Below are 15,747 nucleotides of genomic sequence, written 5' to 3'. Positions count from 1 at the left end.
CAGCTGTCTGGCTACACTTGTTTGGAATAGCCACCAGATTCCTACCCTGTGCGCCCCATCCTTGGCACCTGTTTTCTGATCAGTTTACACCCAGCCTGCAACTTGAAACCATAGAAACAATGCACTTGTGGGGGATTTTGAGTACCCTGTTCTCTCTTGGGAAATAACTATGGTTCCTTCTTCAAAGAGATTCCCTAGTGCTCCAGTGCCACAGCCAAGCTGGTACATGGACATATGATACAGCAACACTGAGTGTTAGTTATAAATATGATGCCAAATAATAGCACATAAATCTCTGCTAAGGTTATAGAGAGAAAGGCTTTCTAAATTATTAGTTAAAAGTCTGAGATACCATGAAAATTAAAAAAAAATTTCTTTAAATTCCTTTAGTTAAGATCTTGAACATTGATTTCCACTAGGGTATTCACCTAATCTAAACAAGCACAAAACAAACTTAAAAAATTAGTGAAAAGTTTCTGTAATGGAAGGTTAATCACTATTATTCCAACCATAAGAAATACAGGGAGCAGAATCTTGCCCAAGAAATATTCAACACAAAAAAAAGCTTGTTGTATTTCTGTTCTTCAGAATAACTTCTTTTGTCTATCATGTAACTGATTCTTTCTTACTGCATCCAATCTTTATCAACAATTCCTCTTGGCTGATTTTTTTCTTAACACTTACTCCTTTTTTAATTTTCAGTTTCTCCACTTCCTTCTATTTGAGTCAATCCTTCCTTTCCCCAGTTCAAGCTCCTGCCATTGCATATCACACCACTGCAATTCTGTCTTTTCTGAACTTGGCAAATACTTTTTTCACTCTGATTTAAATCCACCTGGAATACCACTGGCAAAAATTTGCTCTGAAACTGTCTAAATGCCAAAAACAGGAGTAAAAAGGCCCAATTCTGTATCACTCTGCCTGATGCATTTGCTGATTTTACCATGCCCTGCACCTGCTTTGCCACACACTTCTCATGCCACTCAACTCCAGGATGCCTTGTCTTGTCGAAAGAGTCAACAGTCACAATTCCCCGTGAGAATTAATTTAATAAAAAATCAGTTGCAGACCTACACCTCTTGTTATGGCCTTATTTTAAGGCTTAGCATTGATCTCCCCTTATCCTTCAACTCCATTTGTCTACCAAAGGACCAGTGCTGTGAACCCTCTTGCCTGCCTGCAGGACACAGTTCTCTGACATTTCAAACAAGACAAAGCCCTGAAGAACACCCAGAAAATGAGTGTTTTGTCTGGCAGCTGGTAAAGATTGGATGACATATAGCTCAAATACCTAGTATTTCAGCTCCTGATCCTGTTGCAGTCTCCCAGAATAAAAATGGTCAGGATCCTCCCTGCAACTAAGCACGTGAGAGAGCAGGAAGCAGTCAAATGCTCTTTCTGTCATTTGCCTCTGGCTGGGGGACAGAAAGCCCTCACTCCCTCTCTTCAGACTGGTGAAGCTGTGATGTGTTTTCTTGATTCCTACAACAGCACAGTGTCTGCTCCCAGAGTGACAGCCCACCTCTCCCTCCTCACAGGAAGCTTCCAATCATCCACACACTGTCACTGATGCTCTCTCTGACCCCTTTCCATCCTGAACATGCACTGAATTCCAAGGTGACTAGAATCACAGCACAGGACAGGAGTGCTGTGATGGCTGAAGACAGACTTTCTAGGAAGGGCAGGCTGGGGTGAGGAGGGGGAGCTGCCCTTCAGCCGAGTGCAGCTGGAGCGCACGGAGCTCCACCTTGGCATGGACAGAGAATCAGCTGAGAGCTCAGGGCCAGAGTTAGGAGGCAGACTAACACGTATGCTGTGGTGGGTGTCTGCTCTGGACCACCTGCTGCAGGTGAAGTAGTGAGACCACAGACAGCAGGAAAAATCCCCAAGTTCACAATCTCTCGTCTGTGGTCCTCATGGGAGACTTCAGCCACTCCAGTATCTGCTGTGGGGATAACAGAGCGAGGCACAAGCAATCCCTGAGGCTTCTGGGGCACACTGAAGATGACTGAGGAGCAGACAAGGACAGGTGGCCTGCTGGACATGCAAGAACTGGTCAGGAATGTGAGGGTCCAGAGCAGCCTTGGCTGGACCACAAGATGGAGCATTTCAAGAACAGAAGAGGACGAAGCAGGGTAGAAAACAGGATCACAGCCCTAGACTTCTGGAGAGCAGACTTTGACCTATTCAGGGATCTGACTTTGAGTTATGGCCTTGGAAAGAAGAGGGTTCCAGGAGATCTGGTTGATTTTCAAAGATCATCTCCTCCAAATTCAAGACTGCTTCACCCCACAGGCAGGAAAATAACCAAAAGCAGCAGGAGGCCTGCATGCATGAACAAGGAGCTCCTGACTGAGCTCAAGCATTACAAGAGGCCAAAGCAGGGACAGGTGACTCAGGACAAATACACTGTCCAAGCATGCAGGGGTGCAATTAGGATAACAAAAGCCCACCTGGAGCTGAATCTGGTGAGGAACAGGAAGGGCAGACAGAAAAGCTTTTACAAATATCTCAGCAGTAAAAGACAGACATGGAAGAATGTGGGCTTACTTGGGAGGGGACTTGCTGAGAACAAACATAGAAAAGGTTGAAGTAGTGAATGCCTTCTTTGCCTCTTTCTTTACTGGCAAGAATCCATGCCATCAAAAATGCCAGGCTTCTGAGACAACTAAGAAAGTCTGGAGCAAGGAAGACTTGCCCTAGGTGAAGGAAGACAAGATTAGGGAATGTTTAACCCAGCTGGACAGGTTTTTACTTAAAAAAGGTGGCCTAGAGACCAACTTCATTCCATCCCTGCAGATATTCAAAAGTTCACTGAACTTGATACTCAGCAAGTTGTTCATGCTGATCCAGCTCCGAGGAAGAAGGCTGGACCACACTATTTCCAGAGGTCCCTTTTAACTTCAACCATTTTATGATTTTATGATTCCTCTCAGGAAAGATTTAAGCTTTATGAGAAATTCAGTCAACTTGCCCAGTCAACATGCAGTTGATTCACAGGAGGAACTGCAGCCTGGAGACTGGAGCAGAAACAAGGCAAAGACAAAACACCTAGAGTGCCCTTACCTGGAAGCATATATGCCAGTTCAGGAACAGCAACTGAAAATGCTTTTTACCTTAACAGGTAGGTATCAGGGGGCAAAACAGTAGCATAATGAAGGTAAATAATATATTTCTATTTTGCTATCCTTTAATGCAGGACTAGGAAGAAGCTACTGGAACGAAAAGCAGGCCATTGATGAAAAAAAATTAAAACAAATACTGCTTAGTAATACCTATAGGAAATGCATAGAAATGCATGCAAAATGCTACTTCTAAAATAATTTTCCCAGTTCATCTCTTTGAAGTGATCACTGTTCCCATAGTGCTTCTGCATCCCACGCCTCATATTTAAAAAAGATAAAAACATCAAACCATGCTTGCATCATACTTCTGGTCCCTGCTAAATATAAGTTTGCTCCCTCAGAAGAGCATCAGAGGGGGCTTAGAAGTGGTACCTATTACACATAATTTTTTCACTGTATTAGCAGTTCTTATGTGGTGGATCTAGTGCAGGTAGACCTGTCAGTGCCTCTGCACAGTTCTCCTTTTCTCCTTTCAGACACCAGAAAGGATTGCTGAGATGCAGACACCCTGCATTTACTTTGTTTCCTGTTTTTCAGATTTGTCTGTCCACTCCTTTGAAAGAATCAGTATCAGACACTCTCTGATGCCTCTCTGGATAACAAAAGTCCTGCTTTTCTTATGGAGGGCTGCAAAGAAGTCTTTAATGCTGGCAATTAGGGACTCAGGAAGGAACTCCTCAGATTGAACAACACAATCTGTTTTACATAGGGAGCAGGAACAGTACCACATTATTGCAGCTCACTCCTCCTTTTCAGATGCAGGATCAGAGCACTTGAATGTGCCAACAGCCTCTGCTCCAGGTATGAACTACAAAGAGCTGTGAGCCTTTGCTGCTGAGCTCTGCACAGCCTCCCTGAGCAGCCTTGGTCCATTGCCATGGGAACAGACACATGCCTTCCTGTTGCCAAGGAGACAGCCACTGCTTTTAGAGACTGGTGAACACTGTGCCCAAATCATTTCAGCATCTTTAAGATCATAAGGAGCTTTATACAGTCATAATCACCTCCCCCAGTTATACACATCAATCATCCTCCCATTCGTATTTTTCAGAAAATGTTTTAAGCATTTTGCTATAATACGTCAGATTATGTCTAATATCTGGTTTTGATATCAACGTTTAAAATGACATTGCCAACCTACACACCTCTGTATGCCTGCAAATCTTTTCTCCTGTTCTGTAGCTCTTCCAATTCACTCTCACTGATCTAACATGCAGTAAAACTGATTCCTTCCTCTCCTTGGGTTTCCTGTGGTCTAGACCTGTGCTTCCAGACAAACTGGTTGGTAAAGCCAGTGTCCATTTGAACAGGTCTGTAAAGGCGGGCTCTGTACGCTGGAGGCCTCAGGGTGGCAGTGCCGGACAGCAGCACGTGGCAGATTCCCGCAGTGTTCCCGAGCTTTGCTGTCAGCGTGGGAGCAGCTCTGTGCACCCGGGGTCAGCACGGTCACTACAGCTCAGCATGGCCAGGGTCAGCACAGCCACTGCAGGTCCATACAGCTGGGGTCAGCATGGCCAGGGTCAGCATGGCCACTGCAGGTCCATACAGCTGGGGTCAGCACAGCCACTGCAGGTCCATACAGCTGGGGTCAGCATGGCCAGGGTCAGCATGGCCACTGCAGGTCCATAGAGCTGGGGTCAGCATGGCCAGGCTCAGCACAGCCAGGTCAGCACAGCTGGGGGGTAAGCATGGATGCTGCCCCAGCAGTTCCCCACTGCTGCTCTGTGGCCACCTCGGCCAGTTCACCAGGGAGAGATTCTACAGCCTGGGACCTCGGTGGAGGTGGGATCTGCACCACAGCCACTCAGGAGCAGCAAGGTAGTTCCCTGGGCTGCAGGACACAGTGCCCACTGCACTGCTGGTGCCACCCCGTCCCTTTTCACAGTCTTTCCTCCCTCACAACCTTTTTCCCATCCTTCTGAAAAAACTGCACTGACAGTCGAGATTTGCAATTTGGGGAGGGAGCATCAACTGAAACAGGGGCCCTCTGCTCCCATGTACCTGATGTTAGGAAGGAAAGACAGCTGGAGACTGGGCCCAAAGGAGCAGTGGATAGCATGTCCCATAATGGAGCCTGAAGGGTTGGCATTTCTGGCAGCAGAGGCCCCTTCTCCACCCTTAATTTCTAGAATGAGTATAGTACCCTAAGAGTGAAGGGGAACACAGTCCAGTTACTAATCACAGAATAGAATTACAGAATCATTTAGGTTGGAAAAGACCTTCAAGATCACCAAGTCCAACATAAGCCCAGCACTGCCAAAGCCACCACTAAACCATGTCCCCAAGCACCATGTCTACATGTCTTTTAAATCCCTACATGAACGGTGATCCCACCACTTCCCTGAGTAGCCTGTGCCAGGTTTTCACAACCCTTTTGGTAAAGAAATATTTCCTGACAACTTCAGGCTGTTTCCTCTTGTCCTGCCCCTTGTTCCCCGGGAGCAGAGCCCAACCCCCACCTGGCTTCCCCCTTCTGTCAGGCAGTTGCAGAGCCAGAAGGTCCCCCCTGAGCCTCCTTTTCTCCAGACTGAGCCCCCCCAGCTCCCTCAGCCACTCCCAGTGCTCCAGCCCCTTCCCAGCTCCCTTCCCTTCCCTGCACACGCTCCAGCCCCTCAATGTCCTTCTTGTGGGGGGCGCAGAACTGCCCCCAGGATTTGAGGAGGTGCCTCAGCAGTGCCAGCACAGGGACAGGCACTGCCCTGGGTCTGTGCCCTCACTGAGACTCGTACGGCCCAGGTGCCATTGGCCTTCCTGCCCACCTGGGCACACCTGGTTCATGTCCAGCCACTGTCACCAGCACCACTGGGCAGTTTTACAGCCACTCTGCCCCAGCCAACCCCTGGAGGAGGTTGTGTTGACCCAAGGACAGCACCCGGGCACTTGGTGCTGCTGAACCTCAGACCATTCCTGAAGCCAAAAACCACTTCCTAAACAAACCGAAACTACTTCCCACCATTTCTTTTTCCTACCTTTTTTTCCTACAAGAGCATGAGTAGGTGGCAGGCAAAAGAGGTTAAGTTGTCCTGGATAAAGAAGCTCTCTGCATGTACAGCTTTTTTCCACAGCACTTCTGCCATACTCTGCTGCTGTCTGTTTTTTGTTTCCTAATCTGTATTTGATGTCAAAACAACCCCCAAGCTCACTTCCAGAATGCTGGTCATTCACCAGAGCTCCTTACCCCTACCTCTATCACTTATCCTTTTCTGTATTTTCCTACCTTTTTCAGGGCTCTGCTTCCTAGCCCAGCACTGCTCCTCTGCCTTCTGACCCCTCCTTAAGCTGAGTGCTCCAACAAGCACTCAGGTGACATTTCCATACTGATGCAAAAGTGTGTAGCTGCCAGCTCTGACTGAAAGCAGAGGTGCACAGGAACAACAGGCTGTGCAGCAGGCACAGATCAAAGAGAGTCCAGATGTGATGTGTGGAACAGGCCTCCACAGAGCAGTTCAAGGAGGGAAAGAGGGAAGATGAGTCCTATGTGACTGTGCAATCTGAAGAGCCAGAAGCCACAAGAGCATTTTCAAAACATTGAAGTACAATATGCTGACAGGCCCACTCTTATATTTATATGACCTAACAAAGAATTCTAATCCTAATAAAACAGGGGCACAACAGAGAATAGAACAAGAATGTAACAGACTCATGAGGTACCATTTGTCTCTACAGAAGACACGCTGACTCCTTACCTGCACTGGCATGCTAACACACCAAGCCTTGGGACAAAAGACAGGACTTCACTAATTACAACTTCATGTGCAATTTACATCACTAATGATATTAACAGATGAGAATGGCTGCAGCCTTGACAGAAGCATTCACTCAGAATATAAAATCTGAGCTTTGAAGAGCCTGACAGAAGACATTACAGAACATGGTATCCGTCAGTAGTTCTCTCCCACTTTTATCACACTGCAGCTGGTGCTGGTCACATCTCTAAAAGCAGAATTACTAACCATACAGATATGGAAAGACCAGGTACAAAAATATCCTCTTAGGAAGAGGAACTGAAGCAGAATGCTTGTTTACATTGCAGAGGAGGGGGGAAACATACAGAATTAAGACTATCACTGAGAAGAAAGGAGCACATGATCTTGTAGCAGAAGAACTAGAGGACCACAAACAAAACAGAGGACAGTAAGTTCAAAATCAACAAAAGCTTTTTGATGTAAAATAGTCAGCCTGGGGCACTAACTGCCATAGGACTTGCCAAGAGACTCTGAAGATGTAAAAAGCAGTTACTAGGTGTCGTAGTTTGAGACCCCCAAAAATCCAATTTCCAAGTCCAAAGCCCCCCTCCCACAATTTGCTTCAGTGTGAGAGGGTTTTCCAGACATAACACAAGACTCAGTATGGGGGGAAGGGAATTATATTACAATTATTACTTAAATGAATACTATAACACATTATATACACAATCCTAACTATCTCTCCTATGGTAAAGCAATATTTATATTAGACCAAGTCCCTCCTCTCAGAAGGGAAGAAGGAAAGATCCTTTCCACTTCCAGGGCAGCAGTGTCTCTCCTCTTCAATGCAGCAGTCGTAGCTGGAGTTGTAGCTGGAAGATTTCTCTCTTCATTACAATACAAGGGGTCTTCTCTCACCCCTCTCACCCCTTCAGCTCCAACCAAAGGTCTCTCTCCCGTGGGCTGCAAAGCAGGGACAAAACTTGCTTCACCACAGTCATATCACAAAGTGCAGGGCATCTCGTGAAAGTCCCTTCCTCAGGAGATTCCAGTTCCTTCTGAGTCAGTACATTTAGGGCAGCTCTCGGTTCAGTCTTTGCCCCAAGTGTCCTACCAGAGCTCCTTTGTTCTGTCTCAAACTGCCAGCCTGGCAGCAGCAGTGGGGGCAAGGCCACCTCCTCTGCATTCCGTCCGGCCCGTTCTGATCCAGCTTCAGAACGTCTCTGAGCTTCTCAGCTCCTCTCTCCGGTGCTGCTGCATTTCAGGACTCCCTTCAAATGGAAGTCCACTCCTTCCCTTTAAGAGGGGTCTCCAAGGGTTTTTGGGAAAGTAATTCAGTCTTACCCCAAGAACAGTCCCTGCTGAGTTTCTCTGCTCTGTTGCCAGCTCTCCCTCCTTGCAGGTACATCTCTGCATCTCCCAGCCTGGCTATGTGCCATCTCACTGCTTGCCATCTTTTTTGGCTCTCAGCCACAGTTCTCTATTCGGTGCTGTCTCTGCTGCCTCTTTTCCATCTTCTGCTGCCCACTCACGGCAAGGAAATTTCCTCCAGCTCTTAGCTACAGTACTTGGCCCAGTTTAACACTGTTCCAAGCTCCTGCAGCCCCCAGCCAGGGGGCTGGGGGCTTTGGCCCCCAGCGGGGCTCGCTGGCCTCTACCTCCTCATGGCTCAGACCATGGCTGCCTCTCTTCCAGCTACGTCATCCTCCTTCTTTTCTGGTCTGGTGTGATATGTTTTAATTTTGCAGGGGCGCTGACTGGGTCAACACCAAGAAACACCACCCCCCTGGGGTTAACCACTTTCCAACTCCAGGGAAAAACCCTTTTTAACCCAGGACACTAGGTAAGGAGTATCCGAGTTTCTGACCTTGTGAGCCACTCAGCAAAATCTGTATATGTCAAACGTCCACAAGACACACACCACCAGTTACTTCAGAGGATGCTGGAGACTAAAAGTACCAGACAGTCCACAGCACAGTTATGACAGCAGGTGTCTCTCATGTCCCACCACATTGCCTTGAGCCCCAGCTGGTCTGTGTACACCCCTGGATCCCAGGGAAACCCAGGGATGCTGTTTTTGGCAGTCCACACTGGTTCGCTTCCTTTTTAAGGTAGATCTGGACTACCAAGCACAAAACTGGCACAAGGATTACTTACAAACCACAAATGGATACCCTTGGACTAGAGACTTTCATTCATACGAGAATATCCAGAGTTGTAATGCTCAGTATTAAGTGAACAATGACAATTTTTGTGAAGAAAAAAGCCCACGGAACGAAAGCCAGGCTCTACTGGGAACTAACAGGATGCTTCTGAAAAGCAGCTTACTAATCAATAATGAATCCCTCATTAATGAATCCCTCATTAATCGTGAGGGATTTGAAAAACCATTCTAGAGAGATGACTGGGTATTGTTAGACTGTTTTTTTCTGATTACGAATAAGCTATGATATATCAGTAATGTCCCCCATTTTCTAGCCCAAGTTAAACAGCAAATGTAGTTACAGGAAGGGTTAGTAACTAGTCAGACAACACTCAGCAGTGTCATTCAGCACATGAAAATGAATACAAAGTCCTTTCTAATGAACTGGAGCACAGGGCAGAACTGTTTGATCAAGCCACCTTACTAAGATGGACCCATTCAAAGTGTGTTTAAAAGCAACGACCTGAGAACAAAGAATGAAAAACATCCCTCTAAGTGGGAGATCATGTCTTGAAAAGTGGAAAACGTGAAAAGGAAGTGGAGATCACAGTGGGAAAACAACTCATACTGTGCCACACTGTGGCAGAGACAGCCAAAGGAACCTTTGGATTTATGAAGAGCAGAAAGCAAGGACAGTAGGATGAGTTTGTATACTTCAATCACTAGAGAAATCCATGTTGGAACACTGAATAAAGTAGTGCCAAGTACAGTCAAGAAGTCTGAAAAATGCTGTCCATGAAAGATTTAAGTAATGCAAAATGTTTAATGATCTAAACATAAAGCTGAGATATGAATGCAGTGATAGCATTTAAGGACATTCAATATAAGTACAATCACAAAATCCCAAATGATAAAAAGCTATAAAATGAGATAGAAAAAGAAAGACAGAACAAGAGCCAGTGGACAAGAGATGACATGAACAAACTCTGCCACAAAAGCTGCCACACAGCACCTGCCAGCCGGTAGCAGGGCGGGCTCGCTCTCCTCACAGGTCAGTGACACCACCCCAACCTTCACCCCTGGCCCTCAGGGCAGTCTTACTGTCACAAACAGAGGATTTACAGAACCAAAGCAGAGGGGCTGGCATGGCCTTTAGAGCTTCAGATCCTTCCGGGCCCCAAGTCAGTACTGACCTGCCAAAGCCATTCTTAAGAAGTATTTGTCTAAGTTCTTAAACCCTCCATGGATAGAAGGTCTACAAGCAGTATATTCAATTTTAAGTTTCCAACAGTTAACCAAACTGCAGTTTGTCTTTGTGGGAAGTATAAGGGTCACAGTAAGCACATATGGCAATCCATTAGTGCTCAGTAAAATATGGGTGTCACATGATCCAAAAGTCTCTTTTAGCCGTAAGATCCATTAATCTGTAAACGACCATGAGCAACGTAGATCAACACTCGGCTTCAGGGCTGGTGTTGACACCAGGGCTTCAGCTTCTACAATCATGGGATGTTCTTTGATGAATATTACTGGGGAGAGAGAGGATTCACCATCAGCCAGTTCCCTCAGGACCCTGGCATGCGTTTCATCAGCTTTCATGGATGTGTGTATGTCCACGTTCCTCAGACGGTCTAGGATCTGATCTTCTCCTACAATGGGCAAGACTTCATTCCCCAGTCCTTACCTTGAGATTTGGGGACTCCAGAACAGAGCAGAGAGCAGAGGCTCCTACAGGACTGTCAGAGGCCATACTGGAAAGGACAGAAGTTTGTCTCTCAAACACTGGAACCAATGAATAGAACCCAATGAATAGAGTTTTTAAAAATATGGAAGGAGGACCCAAACAGCTTTACATAAAACTCATGGGGCCTTTGTCCAGCACTGAGGTGCCAGTGCTCTCAAATACATCCAGGTACAGGAACGACAGTATGACTGTTACTTTCACATTTACTCAGCACACATCAAAAACAAGGGCATCACAGACTGTCAATTCACAAAAATCAGACACACCTCACTTGTTGACTTCTGAGGAATATTCCCTGAACAGGACCTACTAGCCAGTGTCTGCATTTTGACAGTATTATAGAAAACCCTGTGAGCAAGAAGAAAAGGCATGTAAATTGTAGATATCTGCTTGTTTCAATGCACTCACGACACTTCTGCATAAATGCAAAACCTGGATAACTCCCTGGGTATAACACCAGAACTCTTAATCCTTTACATTTTAAATTAAGAACCATTCGATTCCTGTAGATGCATTTTTCCAGAAAAGAGAACCTCCTGGAATGCTGTTGAGTTTAAGGGGAGACCAGCAAATTCCAGGTTTTAGTCCAAGCACTTTGTTTGGAAACTGATGTGGCAACACTGCACTGGAAGAGGAAAGAGCTCTGAGTGATTGAGAGAACTGAGGGTTACCATTAATATCTTACCTTCATCAAAAAGCTAAAGGAGTTTTAATACACAAGCTCTTCTGATTCCAGTGAGAATTGTGGACTCTCTGCAGGAATATACATTAGCAGGTATTTTCTGCATTAACTTTAACATCAGTGGATTCTTAACAAGCTAATGGGCACAGAGAACATGGCATGTGATAGGTACAGGAACAGGAGGAAATAAGAGTAGGATGTCAGAACTGGAAAAGAAAGAAACTTTCTCAGATGTCAGCTAGAAGAAGCCTTTTGCCACATTTACTGCCTGACACTGAGTGCTCATCTTGAACCCAACACCATCCAGAAGTGCAAACACGAGTAAAAAAAATCACAAGAGCAGTTCCTGGTTACCAGGTTATTGTTCTCACTGTCTTTACTTCCAGTTTTTTTCACCAAACATCTGCAGTCACCCCCTTTTTGTCTGGTCTCTCCTCCTGCCAAGCAGCTCTCAGTTTTCAATCATTTGGAACCTCAATGAGGAGAATTGCCAAACTGCCTTTCAAAAAGGCATACCCTTCCTCAGGGACAGCTGGGAGCTGCTTACAGGTACCCACTGCCATTAAGGATGTGCCAAAGTGAATGGTCCTATAATCCTCCCTGGACTTAGAATCCAAGGGAACACCCAGCTGAACAGAAAAGGACAGAATTGTGACAAAAAAGATAATCACAGAAAACTGGAACAACTCCTTCCAATGAGGATAACTTATCATTTAACCAGCATATCTAGGAATACAGGGGATTTTCTAACACTGTTTATTCCATAGATGACTGCAAAAACTTAAAATGTATGTGCAAGAAAAAAATTATTCTATTATTTGCCTCATTTTCCTATTCCTGTTCCACACCTCCAATACGAGTTGAGATGGGAAATTTTGGTCTGACTCAGCGCACACAGTCCTTAAATTAGCCTGAGTTCCCACTGGCAGGCTGGGGCTGGTACCTCTGTGCCAGGCTTGCCCTGGCTCACCCAGAACCACGCAGGCAGAGGCAGCAGCACTGGGCACTGTGCATACTCTGCAGCCGGCTGTGCAGTACTGTGAGGGAAGGGCCACATCAGGTGACAATAACAAGCCTAAGGTGTCTTAAAATAGAAAAATAAAATAGTTATAACCCAAGCTACTTATTTCCAAACCAAAATAGAATGCATTTCTTCTACCAGACAATTTACACAACCAGTGGGGTGACCTGTGCAGGCTGTGAAATGTGAGAAGTCACCAATCCAGCTGTGAAAAAAAAAGTCCCTTACAGGCACGCCGTGTACCGGCTGGGAAAACAGACAGATGGATACAGGTGCATATTCACCAGTGGAAGCAACGTGAAGAATGGAATTAATGGTAGAAAGTAAATATCTGAGTGGCAGATTTGAGCACCTTGTCATGGAGATGACCAATGCTCATCCAACAACAGTAGATACTGGAGAAGTCTACCACCTGGGAAGAGCTAATTTAAACTTGCTCTGAGAAGCGTGGGAACCCTACAAAACAAGTAGCACCTGACAAGAACTAATCCCATTTACTTGTGGCAAATGGAGTAATGAATTACCACAAAGAATTCCTGCTACTACTACTCCTCTTAGCAACTGCATCCCCCAATGTCATGTGCTCTGAGCCAGTCTACTTTGCCAGATCGGCATGTTCCTGCCAGATCAGCATCTTCCTGCCAGAACTACCACAAACTATCACAGAAGTAGTTGGCTATTCAAAACACCAGTTTAGGTCCTTTAGGCAAGCTGACAGTTCAGGACTTATTCACAACATAACATTTCCCATAAGCCCAAAGGCAAACATTTTCCAGCCCTGATACAAAGCACAGACACATCCTTCCCAACTACAACAGGTCACTTTTCAAAGAGCTAAAACCTACCTGTACCAGACAAGACAGCTGAACACCTGGATTCACATCTGTATAGACCAAGAAGAAGCAAGAAACTTATCCTGTGGATGAGGCAGGAGACCAGATATTATGTCATGCTGAATTAGTAGGAGATGTTCTCAATGACCTGAAGTAGCATCAGCTCTAAGGCAAGCAGGATGAGGATGCATTTGGATCCAACTCTGAAAAAAAGAAAAGCACATTCTGGGTGAGAGGGAAATAATATACAGTATAAATAACATTTCCTAGAACAGCATCAATTCATGGGACACTTCAAAAGCAGCACAACTTGGGGGGGGGAAAGGGGGAAAAAGCAAGAAAGGGGAGATGCAACTGACATAGTGGTTCAGGGCTTCTCTGCAGACCCTGCACACGGGGGCACGTCCAGGCTGCCAGGACAGCCATTTTCCCACATGGCCAATCCATGTGGGCTGTTCAACTTCCCCACAAGAGCCAGCCTGAAATTGAGAAGATTGGAAAGAGCATGCAGAAAGTCACCACTTGCCTACAACTTGTGAACATATTGAGAAGACTGATGAGATCAATAGGGTGGGTAGGATTGGAGGAGATCCCTGGAATTTGCCTGGTCTAACCAAGAAGCAAGGGTATTTTCTCACAAAGGTGTTCTCAGTTGTGTTTCTGCCATCAGACATCTCTGGTCACCCTTGGGAATGGAGACCAGTTCAGAAGCATCAATCAAGTCTGCTTGCCTTCATCCTTAAAGAAATCAACTCCTTAAAGGCTACCAGAACACTGCAGCGGTTCAGCAGCCACCATCAGCTGCCCCAGTAGGACGGTGAGAGTGTTGCAGACTGGGAGAACTAATGATCCCACAGATTTAGGGTATAGTTCAGACAGCTTCAGTGTCTGCATACTTATGATAGGTCCCAGAGAAGATGAACCAGAGTAAGAAGGAAAAGAAGCTGGGAAGAGCTGAGCCAGCTGCATGTGCACATACAAAGCCCTGCTGCTCCTGACAGCTCTGTACTGCAGCTGATGAAGAAAAGCAGCATTACAGCAGAACAGGTGTCACCAGCACACACAGCGTTCCCAGGTGTAAGCTCATACCTAGGCATGCAGTTAGACACAACTGTTCAAAGAACAGACAGGCAAGAAAGGGAAGTACGAGCATGACAGTGCCAGCCTGGCCAGTGCCGTGCAGCACAAGCAAAGATAACTCCACCAGGGACAGAACCAAGGTTCTGGGTCTAGCGGGGTCAGAACAAGGGAAGAACCAAGGGCAGAAAGAAGATCATGGTGAGTTCTGCTAAAACAGAGCTGAAGTCAAGGAAGGACAGAGCCCAGGCAAGCAGGGGCTAAGGCAAACACCGCAGTGGAGGCAGTGCAAGTGAGAAGGGAGAGTGCACAAGGTACAGAAAGGAACATCACTGCGGCACTGAGGAAAAGGAGAGCAAAGGCTGAGTGTTGGGAATCTCACCCTCACCCTGCCTCAGGGGCAAGGCCAGGCCACAAGTTTCCTCCTCAGAGAGGGGTCAGGGGATTCAGCAAGGGAAGACGGGCTGGCTTTGCTGGTGTTCCCATGGAAAACAGCAGGTCATTGATTGCTCCCGAGACAACACCAAGGAACTGGGTATTTTCAGAAGCTGTAGGACTCCCTCGGACGGGCAGTAGGATGAAGCCAGTCTCTCCAATAAGGGCAGTGCTGACAGCAGCAGGTGAGGATACTGCACAAACACTCTCCCAGGTCATGTTAACTTGGTAGATAACGTTGCTTGCTCCTCAGTCCCCCATTTTAATTCTACCTCAGTCTTCCCAGAAGCAACTTGCACACAGGAACCCTCCAAAGGCCATGGCGATGCAGGAAACGGAGGAGAGTTCAGGCCTCAGGGAACAGGAGGAAGTGAGCAGCAATCTCCAGCAGCAAGCTCCTGGCACTAGTGAGATGGTTTGTATGTGTGGGAAGTCAAGAAGATCTTCTGGAAGGCCATGCAGAGCACCAGTCTCCTACAGACATGGATCAGTTAGTCCTGAGAACATCTGGGACCATGTATCTCCCTCTGAAGACAGAACTGAGGGGCAGCTTAGAGGCAGCAAGACAAATGCTCTCTCTCAAAAGCTGCCTTCTCCTGTGTGAAGGCTGGTTGTTCCTGGAACATCGGAGACAGCGGTCAGTTAGCCACAGGGAAGCGCTGGGTGTGCAGTGTTTCCAGGGACAGGCTGTTAGGAGGACCCCTCCTCTCCAGAGGATCGTGTCAGGACAGGATGGGCAATTCCAGATGAGTGATGGTGTCTCCCGCGGAAAAGTCAGTCCCTGCTAAAGAAGACCCTCCCGAGGGGGCCTGCAGCCCGCATTCGGGAGCGGTAAACGCGCACTGGGCTCCCCCTCTCTGCCCCTCCGAGCCAGCCAAGTCCCTGCGAGGCAGCAAAGCCGCGGCTCGGCCGAGGACGCGAGGCCCGCGCTGGGACACTCGGCGCGGGCTGCACCGCGCAAAGCCAAGTCCGCGGGGAAGAACGGAGAGACCGGCGCCGCA

The 15,747-nt window shown here is 46.8% G+C and overlaps 1 protein-coding gene across 2 annotated transcripts in view; it reads right to left on the bottom strand.

Annotated features, from left to right (window-relative positions):
* The window catches only part of SMARCD3 (SWI/SNF related, matrix associated, actin dependent regulator of chromatin, subfamily d, member 3), a 68,637-nt gene extending 55,200 nt beyond the window's left edge, over nt 1-13,437 (bottom strand). Inside the window, exon 1 of one of the 2 annotated variants that reach the window (XM_018068218.2) lies at nt 13,247-13,437. Coding sequence is in view for 1 of the 2 variants with exons in the window: in XM_018068216.2 (XP_017923705.1) it covers nt 10,639-10,704 (66 nt within the window). In the remaining variant the exon portion in view is untranslated. Of the gene's footprint in view, nt 1-10,638; nt 10,706-13,246 lie in introns of those variants that run through there. The other variant, XM_018068216.2, reaches the window with a different exon arrangement.
* Between the last annotated feature and the right edge of the window lie 2,310 nt (nt 13,438-15,747).

Source organism: Manacus vitellinus, unplaced genomic scaffold (genome assembly GCF_001715985.3).
Source record: "Manacus vitellinus isolate BGI_N305 unplaced genomic scaffold, ASM171598v3 scaffold_130_pilon, whole genome shotgun sequence".
Lineage (NCBI taxonomy): Eukaryota > Metazoa > Chordata > Aves > Passeriformes > Pipridae > Manacus > Manacus vitellinus.
The sequence above is the reverse complement of the archived record's forward strand: the minus strand, read 5'-3'. Positions and strand labels throughout refer to the sequence as shown.